At 38.6% G+C, this 18387-nt stretch overlaps 1 protein-coding gene across 3 annotated transcripts in view; it reads left to right on the forward strand.

Annotated features, from left to right (window-relative positions):
* The window catches only part of DPP4 (dipeptidyl peptidase 4), a 78369-nt gene that overhangs the window by 50179 nt on the left and 9803 nt on the right, over positions 1 to 18387 (forward strand). For all 3 annotated transcript variants that reach the window (XM_032637176.1, XM_032637177.1, XM_032637178.1), the window contains 9 exons: positions 878 to 931; positions 1305 to 1426; positions 3125 to 3172; positions 3418 to 3516; positions 5672 to 5741; positions 8254 to 8448; positions 10856 to 10910; positions 11540 to 11639; positions 14586 to 14650. In XM_032637176.1, the coding sequence (XP_032493067.1) occupies positions 878 to 931; positions 1305 to 1426; positions 3125 to 3172; positions 3418 to 3516; positions 5672 to 5741; positions 8254 to 8448; positions 10856 to 10910; positions 11540 to 11639; positions 14586 to 14650 (808 nt within the window). The remainder of the gene's footprint in view (positions 1 to 877; positions 932 to 1304; positions 1427 to 3124; positions 3173 to 3417; positions 3517 to 5671; positions 5742 to 8253; positions 8449 to 10855; positions 10911 to 11539; positions 11640 to 14585; positions 14651 to 18387) is intronic.

The following is an 18387-nucleotide window of genomic DNA, read 5'->3' on the forward strand; positions in this document are numbered from 1 at the left end:
AATCTTCTACAAATAAAGAGTAGTCTATTTGGAATGTGTTCAGGACTTTTTTCTTTTTAACATACGGGAGTCTTAATGATTTTCACATATGCTCAGCAGACTTGATACCATGCCACCAAGCAGCTCTACCTCTTGCTCTTACCTGCTTTGCATTAGAAGAGCTGGAGCCTCTTTTTCTTAAACGTCTTGGAACACTGAACTAGCGTTCAGGGGCATTTCGTTAAATTTCAACCGATACTGGATTTTTGGAAGGCTTGGAGAGGCTATTGTATTTGTCCATGTCTCGGCCTTACTCTTTGGCGAATGGAAAGCTTTTCAGAGGCTGTCAGCTACCACGCATGAATTGATGGGATAGGGAGTGTTGTTTTTCATTAGAATCTTAGGCACTTTTTATAATTCTTTATTGGTTTCACCACGGAGGAGTTTTGCCATTGCTCAAAGCAGTTTTTGAAGGTCCTGTTTAGAAGTGGCTCTGCCACTCTTAGGAGGATGGAGCTCCTGCCACCGAGTGGTTTGTGTTATGAAACAGAAAATATGGAAAACAGTGTAAATAAATGGGGTGTCAACTTTAGACTAGTTGTCCAGTCATATTATTCTGAAAGAAGACTTTCTTTGAGTTTTTCCTTGTCACTCTAATTAAGGGAGCAATCCCCATATTCAGATATTTTAGTCTGTTAAAAAAAGAATCCCCTGTTTTGAGATGATGGGGGACAAATGGTTTCTGAGGATGAGGGGGCAGGGAAGAATGATAAAGGAAGGGCAAGCACTAATGCACATGCACTTGTGTGAACGCTAGTGCTTGGTGTTGAGTTAAATGGAGTGTACTTGACTTTTGCTTAAAAACAGAATTAATATATGTCATTTGTTTTCTTCCCAGATACTACATTAGTAATGAACATAAAGGAATGCCAGGTGGAAGAAATCTTTATAAGTAAGAGTTTTATCGAGTTGTTGACCTTTTAGCTAATGAACAATTTCTGGCTCTTGTGTTTTTATTTTTTATTTTATTTTTTGCCTATCCTAATATATTAAATTGGAACTACTATCGAATGCTTTTATTCCTCGATAAACCAACCCACATGTCAACAAAAGAGCATGAGTTTATTAGATGCTTTGTGATATTTCCAGACAACGGGAGGTTTGAGGTTATTATGAATTAATCCATGCAGTTTTTTCACATTTTAAAAGTTTCTGAGTATTGCTTTGGCATTCTGATATCTTTGAAACTAGAATACGGCATTATTCAATTCCTTCTTTCATTTTTCCTTTCATCAAGTACTTAACTTCCACCATTGGTTTTACAGAATCCAACTTAATTACCCCACAAAAGTGACGTGCCTTAGTTGTGAGCTGAATCCAGAAAGGTGTCAATACTACTCTGTATCATTTAGTAAAGAGGCGAAGTATTATCAGCTGAGATGTTCTGGTAAGTATGAACGAAAGACGGGGAGGGAGAGCAGAGGGTACCCCCAAAATCCCTCTTGAGTAGCTCCCTGCATCCCCTACCCTCTCTGGACAACCTTCTTACCACCCTCCTGGCTCAGTGTCTCCATCCCTGAAGGCTTCCCTTCAGTGCCCAGTTTCTGCCCTGCTCAGTTCTCTCCTATTGAATCTGAGTTCTTGATATCATATAAGTCCTATTCCCTTCACTCACGTATAAGTGGTGAGCTAACCATCTCTCCTTCCTCTTCTAACCAAGAGGCTTGCTTTAGACTGAAAGCACATCCCAGAGCTTATGTATGACAGAGGCACTTCATCCTTATACACATACATGTTGTGCATTTTTTAACCCAGATTATAATTTTATGCACTTGCCCCTTGAAATGAGAAAAATGTATGTAGGTGGTGCCTGTGACTCAACCTGCTCACAGCTTCGTCTTCTGTTGCTATTGTTATTATTGTTTTCTTTAATATAAGTGAAGAAATCTGGACAAGGAGAGACAATGTGATTTCACAGGTCACGCAGCTAATAAGAGGCCCAATGGGATTCAAACACAGGCCTCTGCTATTAACACTAAGCTAGATTACTTCTCAAAATGAGAGAAAAGGTCTGGATATTCTGAAAAAGAACTGTGAATCGCCAGAAAGAGGTCTTCAAACCATTTATCTGAGCCTTTTTTTTTTACTGGCACATTTTCTTTAATATATTTTCTTTGTAGTTCTTTGCTATGGCTGTTTCCAGTCACCATTTCTTGGGCACCTGTTTTATATATACTAGGCACTGTGCTCAAGTTTTGTATTCATGATCTTGTTGATCGTTTAAAAAGAAAACTCTATAATGCAGATATTATTATCCTCATTTTACATGTGAGGAGATTAAAGCATAAATATGCTATCTCACGTCACAAAGCAGGAGAGCCAGGGATTCAAACCCAGGTCCCTATAATGCCTCCACTGTGGTTCTGATCAAATGTAAAAATTAATATCATGATCCGAATGTATCAAAATTAAATAGCTCACGAGATAGCTTTTTCTATACATTACCTTCCACTCTGCAACTACCACAGTTGGGATAAATAGTGAAGATCTGAGTGTGTGCGAAAAAACACTTTTCTCATGCCAGGAAGGAATTGCTTATCCAAGTCAGGCACAGTGCAGATGTGCCGCCTGGTCCAGGACTCCGCAGTGGGGGCAGCAGCAGGGGGGCGGGGGAAATCTGCCCTTTGGGGCCCGGGGAACCTAGCTCTGGAGCTCCACCCTAAGGGGGCGGGGCCTGAGAGAGGTTGTGGTACTCGCTGGACCTCGGTGTTAAGAGTTGGGAAGGATAGCGGCTCTCGTTGGGTCTGGATGGCTTAGTCCACAGATGAGGAAATTGGACTCAGACATAGCAATGTGCGCAAGGCGCCCAGCAGGGTCAGAGGTGCATCTTCTGTTTCATTCTCCAGAGCCCTGTGCCTCTCCGGTAATACTTCTTACACTCAAATTGCGTTCATTTTAAGGAAAAGGAAAATCAGCTAACACTTAGTAAGCTTCTTATCCACTGTGATAGTCATTCTATCAAAGCTAAATGGTGTCAAAATTATATCAAAGTTAAATGGTAACAAACGCAATTTTTGAAAAGTATGTTATCTTCTTTAAAAAAACCAAAACTCTAAAATATATTTTTTCCCGATTATGTTAACAGGCCCTGGTCTGCCCCTCTATACTCTGCATAGCAACAGCAATGATAAAGGTACTTTCTCTTGTTTCACCCCCGTTTGCTTTTCAGGAAAGCGTGTGTGAATAGAAGCAACATGTACTTAGCACAATGGGATTTTCTTTGGCTTTAGAGTGTCTTAACAATGACTTGAAAACAAGGCTTATAACCTGAAGTACGTGTAGTCCCATCAGTGAATCGCCCACTTGTTTGTTATTGCTTTGCACGATCCATATTCTTCGTGTTGTAACAAATGACTGCTGTCTCAATTATTTGTTTAGAACTGAGAGTCCTGGAAGACAATTCAGCTTTGGATAAAATGCTGCAGGGTGTCCAGATGCCCTCAAAAAAACTGGACTTCATTTATTTGCACAAAACAAGTAAGTTAAATTTCTGTTGGAACATAACCTTTCATGGAAACACCAGTAAAAATATAACTAAATATAAGTTTATCTGACAATATGTATTTTATTTTATATGTAAATCTAATGTAAGGTTATTTTTCCATGAAATGCTCTGCCACAAGAACCACTAGTTTTACTTTTCTTTTAATTAAAAAATACAGTATGATTCTATGTAACATATATTATTCTAAGAGGAAAATATTTGGAGAAAATGCATTATTGCTAGTTCAGTCTCATCTCATTAGTAACTCTATTTTACTATTAAGTATTAATTGTGTTTTTAACTTAATGATATCCTAATATATTTTACTTTTAACCCAAACAGATTTAAAATAACTTGTATAAAAAAATAGGGTTGGCTATAAAATGTTGAAACTTCAGTCTCAGGACAGAAGTCTTGAATTTTCCCTAACCTCCTCCCCGTGATAGGCCCTGGCCTGGTGGCCTGATCATGGATTATGTTCAGGGACGACTAAGAACAAGGGGTTTCTTTGAGTAGGAAATCTTGTAATTTTGTTGTTGTCGTTTTTATTTGCTTGCTTGTCTTTTCTATTAAGGGCTAACAACTCATAGGGGAGGGGGAATCCATCAAGATTGATTTATTTTAGATTCTTTTTAAAATATAGGATAATAATGGAAGAAACTCAGGTCATCCAATTTTAAATGGCAGGAAAAGCACGGAGAGTAGAGGGTACTTTTGAAGAAGAGCTTAGAGCAGTGCTACTGAAACTGCAGGTGCTTATGGATCACCTGGGACCTTATTAACATGCATATTTGGAGCCAGCAAGTCAGGGTAGACCCAGGATTCTAAGTTTGTAATAAGCTCCTATGTGATGCCAATGCTGCTGGACCTTGAATCTGGCTTAGCTGGCAAGGGCTTAGAGTTCTGGAGACAGTCCTGGAGAGCTATCTGGACCGTCTGGTACAGAAGGTGTTGAATATTAAGATGTGACATATTAAATATTAGGATGTGACACCCCCCCGCCAAAGGAGAGACAGTGCATCTTCCAAAAGATAGGAAGTAAAACACTTCCAATCAACCAGTGCTGATTCAAACAAAGGGGAGATCAAGTGTTGACTTTGGCATATTTATTAAAAATATCATTATCAACTGATAGTTTGACATTCTACTCAAATATAATAAAGATTAAAACTTTTGTTCTCATAAGCACATTTAATCAGAAGGCATAAAATAACCAGCAAAATACAAATTGAAGAAAAATCTATCTACATAAAGATTTTACTCTTAAACTTTTAATTTTTCCTCAACTAAAATAATTATTATGAACAAAAAACAAAAGAAAGATAAACATAAGGAAGAACAGCTCTAGAGATAAGGATTTTTTTCCATACAGGTTAAATCTTCTGAAGCTGGAAATAATCTTATTAAAATATGAAACAACTCTTTCTCTTTGTCTCTCTCTCGCTCTCTTTAAAAAAAAAAAGATTAGTCTAACTAATTAGCCTGAATTTGGGAGCAGAGGTAACCGATTTATTATTTAGGAACAAATTTTATTAAACTGATGTTAAAGTTAAATCAAGCACAGAGAATTAAACAGACCTGCACAAGATCGTACAGAACAGTCTGCCCCACATAAACCTGATTTCATTCTGTGAAACACAGAGCTGAAAATGGGAACTCAGCTTTACGGTCTGGGATGGCAATAAGAATTACAAAAATGTTATTAAATCAGAATTTTAAGATAGAGTTAAGGCCAACTAAAAATCCTAAACATCTTCAAAGAAATTCAAGAAGAGGAAAACATTTTGGAGGGAAACTTAAAACATAAGCCATAAACAAACTAGATGAGTGGATCAGATGCCAAAGAACAGAATCGTAAAAACGAAACATCAGCAATTCTAAGATGCCTTTTTATTTTACAAGGCACCGATGTATTTAATAGATCCATTAGAAACAACTTTATTGTTTTGACCTTAAACTAGTATTTTAACCTGAAAGAGAATATTTTTATATCTGAAAAACGTGCTGAATCAAATCGGTTCATTTTCTTTTTCTAATTTAACAAACTGCTAAACTCTACATGTTATTTATCACTGACAAAGATAAGGAACCGAAATCATGTGCTAATAAGTGTTCTTATTTCACTAATTAACCTTTCTGTTTGTTTAGAATTCTGGTATCAGATGATCTTGCCTCCTCATTTTGATAAATCCAAGAAATATCCTCTGCTAATAGATGTGTAAGTATTCAAGATAAGGGAATAATTTAGAAGTTAACCATTGTACATCTTTTGCCCGGTGTAGCTTACTGAAAAACAGAGCCAAATGCATCCTTTCTTCCTGAATCATTGTAGAGCAGTTTTAATATTGCTTCTTCCATTCTGCAATTGCAAATCCAAACCTGTGTTATCTACCATCTTTCTAATGGAGAAGGTTGACACTCTTCTTCTATCATAATGGCATATGGAGTTTGTTTTGATTTTTTTTTCCCCCCTGAACTCCAAGGGAATTCCAAAGAGATTCTCAAGTCCCCATGTTCATCCTTACCTCATGGACATTTTAACAAGCAATAGATGGGTATTAACAGTCTTCACAGTTTCCTTATCTCCAAATTTGCCCAAACATCTCCCATTTGTAGCCTTTAATTCATCCCAATGTCAGGTTTCTCTTTCTTTAGTCCCTGAAATATGCCTGGTATTTTCCATTCCCTTTTTTGGTGAAGAGAAGATGTGATACAGGAAAGTATTCATTATAATCCAAACTTCTCCAAGTCCTAGAGAAAGTTCTGAAATCACAAGTCTTTGAGCAGTAAATAAGAGCTCATGTGAGGTCTAAATATGGCATCTTTGTAAAATATTTTTGATAATTACTAGGAACATATTTTACTTCAATATTTCCAAAATTGCCCTGACCTCACACAGAATACCACAATGCCACTCTTCCTGTCCCAACTTGCCTCATTTCCTTTATTCAAAATGAAACAAACCAATAAAAGTTCTGGGTGCCTGCCGCATGCCAGGTAATTTGCCTTATTTTGTCCACACAGCAAGCCGATGTGGTAAGTTCTGTTGGGCCCATTATACAGAAAGGAAAACTGAAATCTCAGGGATACTTTCCTGTTGCTACTAGCAAAAAAAAAAAAAAGAAGGGAACAGATACTAGCATCAGACACGGCCTTGTTCTGCTGTGTTTACAGTTCCATGTAAACCAAACATAAAAGCTCAAAGAAAGAGAAAGAGGTATTTTAAACGTCCAGATATGCTATTTGATTCTCATTACACCTAATTTAGTCAAATATTGACTACAGTAGCACTCACTTGCTTTGGGCCTTAGCCCCAATACTAAACAACAAGGATCCTTTACCTTTAAAAAAAGAGTGATATTTTGACACAAGCGTTTGTTAAAAAACAAAAACGTGATATTTTTATATTCTTGGACTCCCCAGTAAGTAATGACTAGATCTCCCCTTCATTAGGAAAGTTAAAAAAATATGGTAAATTTGGTGCCCATTCTTTTCAGTGACTTTCCTCTTCATTTTCATATATGTCTAAATCGTTGTTTTCTATTTTTAAAAATGACATTGCTTAATCTTACAGGGTTAGGTAACTTGATACATAGTTAATATTAAGGGAAGCTATTATTCTACCAAATATAAGACCGTTGAAAGGACCAAGGCATTTCACATGTTAAAAAATGTTTACTTGCCCAAGAAATTCATGAATGCCTTCTTCTTTTTAAAGATAGAATGTTGCAAAATCTAGTGTAAAATTAAAGTCATATAATATTTTGTTTAAAACTAAAGTTCTTTTGCCTGCCATCCCTAAGGAAAGGGAGGGAAATGTTAGCAAAGTGGTCCAAGCAGGACTTGTCCAGTCCTGTGGAGGGAAGAGCGAGCAGATGAAAAGGAGAGACAGTCTGGGGAGGGAAGACTTACTGGAGAAGATCTGGGTCCAGGAGTCCTGTAGATGGTGCAAAGAAGATGTATTTACATGAGATCCAATGAGCTGTAGGGAGTGTCTCTTGATTAACAAATGAAAATGAGACGGCTTGATGGAGATTGTACACACAGCCGTGTATGGATAAGTTATAGCCTATACGAAGAATGCAGCTATGAGGGAGTTAAACTTGTTAATGAATAGAATGCCAAACAGTATACCCATCTTCCAATATAGTCTCTTTGTTTCTCCTCTGAAGTTTTAAGGAATGGTGTTCGTTCATGCTTTGGCCCATTCGCAGTGCCTTGTGGAGCCTTAGTGAGCAGCACTGTCCTGGGCACTGAGGCACACGCGGCGCATATCCCACAGCAGCCAAAGTCCTTAAGGAAGTTCCAACCAAGGAAACTTGTAGTCTAGGAATGTTTGTAAGCTCAGTCAGAAAGATGTATTCAAAGCTGTATTTATTGTCATCCTCATTGTTTTCTCATAACCCAACTCCCCTATCCCAATTATTAGAATATTTACTTCTTTGATCTCCAAGATATATACGACTTAGAAACCATTGGCCTGTGAAGTCTGTGTTTGATAACAGTTTTCAAAGATAAAACTGATGGGCCTCTTTGGAGGAAACACACAGCCATTATAGTCATGTTGCCAAGTTTTAGAGGACCCATTGTGGACACCTCCGGGGGCTGGCACGATTTCAAGCTCATGAACAGGAAGACGTACACTTCCCGTCCACAGGGGATAGAAATGCAAGCACTCCTCATTTGATTCAGGAAAACCACAAAGGCTAACAGTTTGGGATTTTTCACAGATATGCAGGCCCCTGTAGTCAAAAAGCAGATGCTGTCTTCAGACTCAACTGGGCTACTTACCTTGCAAGCACAGAAAACATTATAGTAGCTAGCTTTGATGGCAGAGGAAGTGGTTACCAAGGAGATAAGATCATGCATGCAGTCAACAGAAGACTGGGAACATTTGAAGTTGAAGATCAAATTGAAGCAACCAGGTGAGCGACTAGGAGATGAATTCAAACGTCATTTGATTTCTTGCTCCCTCCACTTATATTTTAAAGTTGTGAAGTGTAAAGAACTGAAAGTATCCTGGGATGAATCTTTCATTCTTGGGCTGGATTTTTAGTGAAGATATTATGTTTAGACTTAGAAAGAGAGTTGACCTATGTGCTACCACCTTCTAGGAATTGGGACTCAGAATTCATCAAACACATGGACAAACCGAGGGATAAATGTACCCCTGAGTAAACATCTAACTAAACAAGCAAGCCAACCCTGTAGTCAAGGATAAGTAGAGGAGTTTGGTGTACATTTACCTTGGAAGAGGGTGACAGCTATGAAGTCCTAGGAGTGACTCCTACATTCTGCTGAGTGAGGGTTACTCCCTCAATTTGGGAAAATTGTGGAACACGACCATTGTCACTCACAATTATAAGGGCTTTGTTAAGGATGAATGACATCAGTTATGAGACTATAAATAGATGTGATATGGCTTAAGAAAGATTTTAGTCATGAATGATGGTTACCCGGGAATGCACATGTAACATGCAGTGTTTCACCTGCATTCTCATTGAAGCTGCACGGCAACCCTGAGAGGTGGGTGTTCATACCTTACACTTCAGGTAAAGAAATGGAGGCTCTTAGGTTAGGTAATTTGCCAAGACTGGTCAGGATTTGAAACTAGGTCTCCCTCCAACTTACATTCAATTGCATTCAACTGGTAAATGGGAAATGTAGTCTTTGAGTTTCTATAACCAACTGCATAGATGTCTGGAAAGCAAAGTAAGTTAGTGATTTTAAATAATGTTGTGAAACCATAAACTAGGAAATGGAGAAAAATTGTGAATGATTAAATGGACGGAGGAAAATGCCTTTAAAAAGAGGAACAACCAAAGAGGAGAGAAGATGACAATTTATTAAGTATCGCTAAGTCTGTTACATCAAAGTTAATGATTAGCTATTATCCTTGAAAGTAAAAAAAAAAAAAAGGTTAGATAAGAGAGAGGATAAATTGGTTCAGGAGTGAGGCTTTAATATTTTACAAACACATTTTTATTTATCCAGATTGGTCCTCTGTGAGAGAGAGCATGATTTCCAGGTCTTCTCAAGTCTAAAATGATAGAATTGTGTTATCCACAATCTACAACTCCATTTAAAAAGTAATGAGTAGCTGCTTTTCAGCAACTAAAAGGAGCTATACACAACAACACAGATGAATCTCGCAGACTGTTGAGTGAAAGAAGCCAGGAACAAAAGTGTATATCCTGCACGACCCAATTTATATTGGTACAAATTCAGGTGAAATTTTTATGGAATCCAATAAAAGGAAGACATTTCATTTTTTCTTTTTCCAAAGAGGGAAATGACACAGAGGCTTCTGGGTGATAGTAATGTCCTATATTTTGGTTCAAGGTATGCTCACTCTGTAAAGGTTTACCAGCTTGTACAGGTATGATTTGGTGCACATTTCTGTACATATGTGTTCTAAGTTTAAAAGGTTTGCGTGGAGAGGATAATGAGTTGAAAACTATTTACATTGAAGTTTTTCTAATATTGCTTAACTCAGGGCAGTCTAAGACATATATCATCAATTGAAAACAAAGCTTTTTAAAGTCACATATAAGTCAATGCAAGGGTCCCCTTCCTCCCTTGACATTGCAAAGTTAAGGGCCCCATTTGCTAGATTTTATTTTTAAGTAAACAAATTACCTTTTGATGTAAGGCTAAGATTAAGAAATATACGCAAAGAACCTTTTTCTCCTTTCTTTACCTGGATTCCAATCCTGAACACAATTTAATTACAAAAAGACTTCTTAATCCATCAAGGAAAAATTGCTTCTTATTTAATAGTGCTGAGCTAACTAATCAACACCCATCATAAGAAGGGATGTATTTAGAGAATGATGTTTAAGTTCTCAGGTAGGGGGCCCAGAGACATTTCTAAGCCCTACCCAGATGTTCTACACACCTCTATGCTTCTCCATTGCAGGGACAGCCTCTCTCAAACTGTAAAACATCTGGAGAGATTTAAATTCAATTATGTAAAGAAAAGTGCATCTGGGCTGCAAATTTTTATATAAAGCTGTGAAAAAAACAGCCAGGATTTGTTTTCTGTGAAGCACACACACACACACACACACACACACACACATGCACACACACACACACACACACACACACTTTTTATGGACTCCAACACAAGTAAACCTTGTTCATCTGGCTCAAGTTAAAAATGATAGACATCGATCTCAGGTGTTTATTTGATTGCTGGCAGCAATGAATCTTTGTTTCTAATAGAATGAAATAGAGAACAAATGGCAGGGTTTCTCACATTTGTGCAGTTATCTTAGTTTTCTATACACAGTGTGATACTAATTCGTGGACTTGTTCCATGTATTTTAGAGAATTTTCAAAAATGGGATTTGTGGATGACAAACGGATTGCAATTTGGGGCTGGGTGAGTAGTTTGGCTGATGAATCTGTACACCTTCCTTAGTGAATATAACCCAGAGCAGGATCATTTACTTTTGTTTGTACATATTTGGAGGTGAAAATCATGTCAATCATTTCAATCTAAGAAGGTCCAATGTCTTAGATTTCTGGGTGATGAGTCCCCCCAGGCTTACACTTTTGTTTATTACAATGGGATAGGGAGGTGAGGAAGGGAGAAAAAGAATAAAGGAGAGAAAGAGGGATAGAGGAAAAGAAGGATAGAAGGAGAGAGGGAAGGAGGGAGACTTTTTCTCATGGGTCCAAGTCAGTAAAGATTTAGTGTTTATTGCTTTTTTGGTTTTGGGAGGTTTTATTTTGGTTTTGGTTTTGGTTCATTTTTTGTCTTCAATTAGTACTACCCAGCAAAATTTCAATACTTTCCCCCTTACACCTACCAAGAAGAGGGACCAGGGCTCTGAAAGTGTAGTCTTTAGATACTACCCAACTAAGGCCAATTTAAACCTTCTCTACCATGCTTTCTATCTCAAAAGAGGCACAGTATATAAAGATGTGAGAAATGTGGAAACTGCGACTTGCTTACCATATGTCCTTAATTCCTTTACCTCCACAAAAATAACTGTTTCCATTTCTTAGTCATATGGAGGGTATGTAACCTCAATGGTCCTGGGAGCAGGAAGTGGCGTGTTCAAGTGTGGAATAGCCGTGGCGCCCGTGTCAAAGTGGGAGTACTATGGTAAGTGATCACTCACAGGTACAGAGTTACTGAGTGTGAACCTTCACATTCCAATGACAAAACCATTCCTTTTTGAGTTTCAGTGTTTCTACAGTAAATAAACTGATTCATCTTAGAAGTACTTTATGGATACCTGTAATGAAACAGTCTCACTTATTCTGCCATTGTGAAATGTTAGACGGTAGTAAATGCTATCTACACGTTTAGTTACCAACCAATTTTGTTTTCTAAATGTCTTATCAACAAATTCAGTTTTCCACATTTTAAAACATCCCCAATGCTACAATTCTTTAGATAAACGCTTCCTTCTTTTTATTCTAACTTGAGTTTGAAGCTTCACATATTAGAACAAGAAGAGAAGTATGTATCTCTTTCCCTTCAGGTAAAAGTCAAATATAAGTAGGACTTTGGGTGGAAAGAAGAGACTAGGGCAGGGGAATTCCTGGGGGTTTTGTTTGCACTGTCTCTGAGTAGGTGATAGCCACCCTAGAATATCCTGTTCACTGCTGAGAAAGTATTGCTCTGTCATACACATGTACGGTATAATTCCCAAGTGGGAGCAGGTAAGCAGTGAAACACTAGGTAGGGGGGAAGAGCCAGAGGTGGTGAGAAGGTGAATTATTTTCCTGTATCTTTTCCTACCCCATCTCAAGTCCTTTATTCAGTATAAGGATAGAATCATTCATAATGAATATGCTCATTAAATATTTAATGTCCTAATATATCGCAGTACCAGTCCTGTGGAAAACTCTTCTTTAAAGCCTCTCCAAGTCAAGAGAAGCCAATGTATAAAAGAGACCACACCGTCTTTTAGTTTCAAAAAAAAATTGGAGAACATAGTTAGGACTGATCCTCACACAATAGATTTGCTTTCAGGTAATTCTTTCCTGCTTAATATTAACTGTTCTATTGGAAGGCTTGTTTTTGGAGACCTCTGGTGGTCAATAAAATAGAAACAACCTTTGTGAGTTTGGAACTACATAATGGTAAGAAGAGAACGTTATTAAACATATATGGACCAACCTAACACTTGGGAACGTTCTAGAATTCTTATATATGTGCAAATTTGAACAATATTACTCAAAAATCAAATTGAAGGAGGACATAAGTGGTATTGCAAGACGTACTTCTAAAAGTTTACAACCACAACACTAAGCATTTTTTAAATAGTATTTTTAAAATTTGAGACCTTCTTACACGTGTAAACCTGGTTAGCATAATAAGAAAGGGGTATTATGTTCTAGGACAAGAAGAATTGTAGCTGTTTGGGGAAATTTTTATTTTGCCCTTAAAAGCTATTCCCCCCCACCCCCCTCCATTAAATGTATAACCTAAGTTATTCATATTTAAATGTTAAAAGATGAGCATTTTAGGAAAATCTTATATTTTAAAAGTGTACTTTAAGATACTATATTTTATATATTAGTGTCCTCTAGATAAGTAAAATTGCTTGTAGTCTGTATTCACTTTAATCAAAATGATAAAATATTGCTGTTACTCATTTTGGAGGAAAATATTTTGATTTCCATAGGAAAAGCATGAGTAATACACATGGAACAACTAACATTAGTTATCAATGTAGTTTTTTTTTTTTTTTTATGCGTTACGCGGGCCTCTCACTGTTGTGGCCTCTCCCGTTGCGGAGGACAGGCTCCGGACGCGCAGGCCCAGCGGCCATGGCTCACGGGCCCAGCCGCTCCGCGGCATGTGGGATCCTCCCAGACCGGGGCACGAACCCGTGTCCCCTGCATCGGCAGGCGGACTCCCAACCACTGCGCCACCAGGGAAGCCCCATCAATGTAGTTTTTAATCTCCAATTCCAGTCATTCACAAAGGGTTAGTTAGGATGTTGTTTAAGCTTGTTATTTTGATGATACATTTTTCTAAATAATTAATTAAATCAATATTGAAATACCGGTACAATTATAGAGAAATTCAAGCCATTAACCTATGTAGCACAATGGAAACATATTATACTTATTTATTTACTGTAACCTGGTCATGTTTCAAAAACAGTTATTTCAGATTTTTAAAGTTATATTGGAATTCAGCCACAGTAAATTTTCTCACTGATATTTTAGGAAATACATACACACACACACACACACACACACACATATATATATATACACACACACACATACATTTGATACATGATTTAATTTTTTTAAATTAGGTCAAAAATATGTTTAAATAACCAAACCAACAATGCATATGTTTTTCTGCCATATCTATAGATAAAACAGCTTATGTCACTTCAGCACAGATACTAATGTAATCTGTTTCTCAATACTCAATAGTTATAACATCAGAATTGAGGCCTCTCCACAAAATGAGAGAAAACAGATGTTTAACTTGCATTATGATGGAGTAGCTGAGACGTTATAGGGTTTTACAGCAAATAAATGATAACTGATTTCTTTCCTTTTGATCTGTCTCCCCCCCACCAAAAACAATATATGATTTAAGTAAGCAACTAGTAATTGAAAATTATGAGGAGTTTCCAGTAGGAAAGAGAGTATCTAAAGTAAAGCATATACTGACTGATGTCAGGACCAAGAAATTCAAGACAATTGAGACATTACCTGACTTGCTAATCAAGATCTTTGAGAGGGTCAGAAGATAATGTAGAGTCCTTATCACTTAGCACTTCCCATTTGACTTTTCTGCAGGAGGGTTGTTGATTGGGTTTTAGATCACCTGGTTTGGTCTCCCTCTGCCCTCACAGGAAGGGCTAAAGGGAATGGGCTATAGGGCTGAGTATGGAAAGGCAGGAGTCTGGCTGCTTTAAAAAGCCAAGTAGAGATGAGCTGGAGGAGATATTCTGAGGGTAACACTATAGACCTTTGCACAAGTAAAGAATATGAAAGCATATAAAGTAACCCAAAAAAAAGGGAAAAAAGTTTTTATTGTATGAATTAAGTTTTTTTCTTTTCTCCATCACAGACTCAGTGTACACAGAACGTTACATGGGTCTTCCAATTCCAGAAGACAACCTTGACCATTACAGGGTAAGAGATGGTGAACTAGATCCATTTTATAACCTATTTATAAGCGGTATAAGAACATTTTTAAGTGGATCTATTCCAGAAAATATATATTTTTTAAATTTCCAATGAAATTCTTGTTAAAAAGAAATAACACAGGTGGTTTAGAGATACTCCAATAGCTTCCCGTACTATATTCTGCATAATTACAGCCTTTATCGTATGCTATATAGGTCACAATATGCGTTCATTTGGAAATACAAAGCAACACCAGATAATTACTTTAATTATAAAAATTTCAGTTCAGAAAACATGTCAAATTCAACGTATTCCTTTAGAGCCCAGAAGACTCTCTAAACCTTTAACTACATATTAAAATTTCTTATGGTATTATCATAATTAAGTTGTATGTACAAGCCTATAATTTTCTTATTCATAGCCAAATATGTACAGTTTTTTTCACACAAGATTTGAGTAAAGCAGGTGAGGTGTAGGTACGGGAGGGTAATACTCTGAAAAGCCCTTGAACCCAAGTTACTGAATAGCATCCACGGGCTGGTTGCCTGATGGAAGAGTCAGTGGGCAGGTTGCTGTGCAGATGGGCTATAGCATCTGAAATATGGTCTGGGTGTAGCCATCATTGGTGGCCCCCGTGTGCTAGTGTGGGTGCCACCGCAAAGCCAGGGTCCTCTCTTTGGTGGCAGCCTGCTGCAGCTGGAAGTGTCAGCCCAAGTACTAGGGATCCTTCCAACACATTGCCCCCCAACCAGAAAAAAAAACAACTTTCCTGATTCTGTCAAGTAAATTGAAAACCCTGAAACTTACAGACGACAAGGTCAATCATCTGATGTTTACATTCTCCGGAGAATGTAATATTCAAAACTCCTCCCAGGATAAAAAAAAAAACAATAACCCATACAATTTAAGACCACAATTTCTCCTCATCTGCGCCACAGCTCTCAATGCTTGGGCCTCCTATTCATACATCGCTCTGAGCCATATTTGCACATTTTTGTAAGATGTCATCATTATTATGGGTTCTGAAGCCATTTGATCAAAGCACAAGAAAATGCAAATAAAATTTCTAATTTTGCAAGATAGGTACAGACAGTTTAGTTTTACCTCTTCCTTTCAGTTTTATTTAGCAAGGCTTGTGGGGGAGGGGCGGGGAGGTGTATGCGTGTGTTTGTGCCTGGGTGTGTGTGTGTTTTCATCTCTGTTTTTCAGTCAAGGTAGAAAAGTAACAACCTGTAAAGTGTGATGTACCAATCATCTTCCACTACAAAGCAGTCCCGTAATCAGGTTGTCCTTATTTCTGCTAAGTGTCCCACGTGATACTTTGGACTCAGTTTTTCCCATTCTTTCTCCTCCACATCCAATAAGCTGCTTTAGACATCCTTTCCCTGCTCCATAACCACATTGCTGCTGTCACATGACTACCTCCTTCTACAACAGTAACCCCATGGGTCCCCCCTTAGCTTATCTTTCTACACTCCAGCCTGTACCACACAGAGGTGTGAGGTTAAGCCTCACCCGTAACACTTTCATGGACTTTTCCTGTGCACTCAACTAGTCCAGCCCTCATTCTTTAACCAGGTGTTCAACACCTTTCTTAGAATGGCCCAGTCTACCTGGAATGTTCACTGAATATTTCTGGGCCTTTCCCTCGACCTGGAATGTCATTCCCCCTCTGTCTTCATCCACTAGGAAACTTGTCCTGCTCGCCCAGAGGACTAGCATTCTCTCTTGACTCCCATGACATTTTCCTTGTATATCTTTTTTTTTTTTTTTTGCGGTACGCGGGCCTCTCACTGTTGTGGCCTCCCCCGTTGCGGAGCACAGGCTCCGGACGCACAGGCTCAGTGGCCATGGCTCACGGCCCCAGCCGCTCCGCGGCATGTGGGATCCTCCCGGACCGGGGCACGAACCCGTGTCCCCTGCATCGGCAGGTGGACCCTCAACCACTGTGCCACCAGGGAAGCCCCTCCTTGTATATCTTTAATCCTCAATTTATCCATCTTGGACCCATTGTTAGTTTGTACTCCTTTTTCCCCTCTGCAGTATTATTAGTCATTCAAGGCTTGGCTCAACTTTGTATTCTTTGGATCACCCAGTATGAAATAGAAACCTTAAAACCTTTTTTGAGTTAATTTTAAAACTTTTTGAAGGGAAACAGTGTTATAAAAATTATATGTCTCCATCATTTCTCTCATTTTACAGCTGGAATTTTCTTGCTAGTGACCCGACCAGGATCCCTCCTGTGGTGTGCCATATTTGGGGCATGGCTAAAGGGTGTTCTCAAATATCCTAAAGTACTAAAAACTCCCAAAAACATCAGAGGTGTACTGCCCAGGACCCTCATCCTGACTCTAGAACCTGGTGGATGATGAGTCAAAAGTTCATTTTAAAAATCCCATTTTGAAAGCCTTTGAACCTAGAAGTACAGGGTCAAGTCTAAACCTTGACATCCAAGGAAGTCCGTAGCACCTACCCTACTGCACTTCAAGGACATCAGCCAACAGCGTGTTTCCTCTTCAACCAGCCCTCCCTCTAGAGGATAATTCGTTTTAATCTGCCATGTAAACCTGTACCTTTTTCCAGATTTTCCCACAGGCTTTTCCTTCCCACACCCATCCCCCTCTTCTCCAACTCTACCCACCACTGAGGTGGCCATTTTCATCTCTCCCCTTAGATGGTCTCTGCCTGAGGTAGTCATGTAAATAGAAGTCTCTTCCTCCTACCGATGGCAATACACGAACGCTGGGAGCACAAAGTCACTGTCTCACTTCACTGCACAGATGGCACCCGAGGACTGTTTAATCCTTCCACGCCAGAAGTCGGGTTTTCTTGGCACAAAATTCATTGCTGGCAATGGACACATTAAAACTGCCAGTACCAGAGAGCTAAAGGTTCCCAATGTGTTACTCAGAGGAATTATTTGGGTGGGCGACAGTTAAGGTGGGTAGGAGAAAGTAAGGCAAATGCGCTCACTGTATTGTTTCTGCCCTGTAAGTTGCATCCTCAGAAAGTGGAGAACTGAATCTAAGTACCTATATTTGGTGCACAGCAGGCTTTAGAAGAAAGCTGCCTTCCTTTGTTTCTTAAATGAGCCTGTGCTTTTGTCTCTGGCAGGAACACATTCAAAGATTCTATTTTCCTCCAAGGCCCCAGCTGCCCCTCTGGACCCCTGTCTTCTTTTACTTCTCTTTCCCAGGTTGTTTTTATTTCCTCCCTTTCTCTCTCCTTCTCTCCCTCCCTCCTTCTGCCCTCTTGGAAAAGACAAAGGAGAAAATTCCTTACTGGCTTTCGCTGCTCTGTGCATTTCCGTAGGTCAGGAGGAAATAGTTTGAAAATGAGTCCCAGGTAGTCTAGACTATTGACTTTCTCCAGCACATCCAGGATAGGAATGATGGAAGTGTGTAATAAGCAAGGTCCTGTGATCGTTGTACACCTTTTCAGCTATAGAATCATTATCAGTAGCCAGAATTACAGCCTTTGGAAGAGAACGTGATTTTTAATAAAATTCAAATGAGGAGAGGATTCATTTTTAAGTCATTGATGACCCAGATTTGAAAGAATTTAGACAAGCACACCAAGAGAAGCACATTTTGTGAAATAAAGGTCCTACTTACTATTTAGGAAAGGAAGTTGAAGGAACCATTTATATATGCAAATGGAACAGGCAGGGATGTCATGTATAGTTGTTCAGCTTGTGCACTGCTGGAAGCTAGTCTATGCTTCGTTCTCTAAGGCGTGCACCT

The sequence above is a fragment of the Phocoena sinus genome, chromosome 7 (assembly GCF_008692025.1).
Source record: "Phocoena sinus isolate mPhoSin1 chromosome 7, mPhoSin1.pri, whole genome shotgun sequence".
In the NCBI taxonomy this organism is placed as follows: Eukaryota; Metazoa; Chordata; class Mammalia; order Artiodactyla; family Phocoenidae; genus Phocoena; species Phocoena sinus.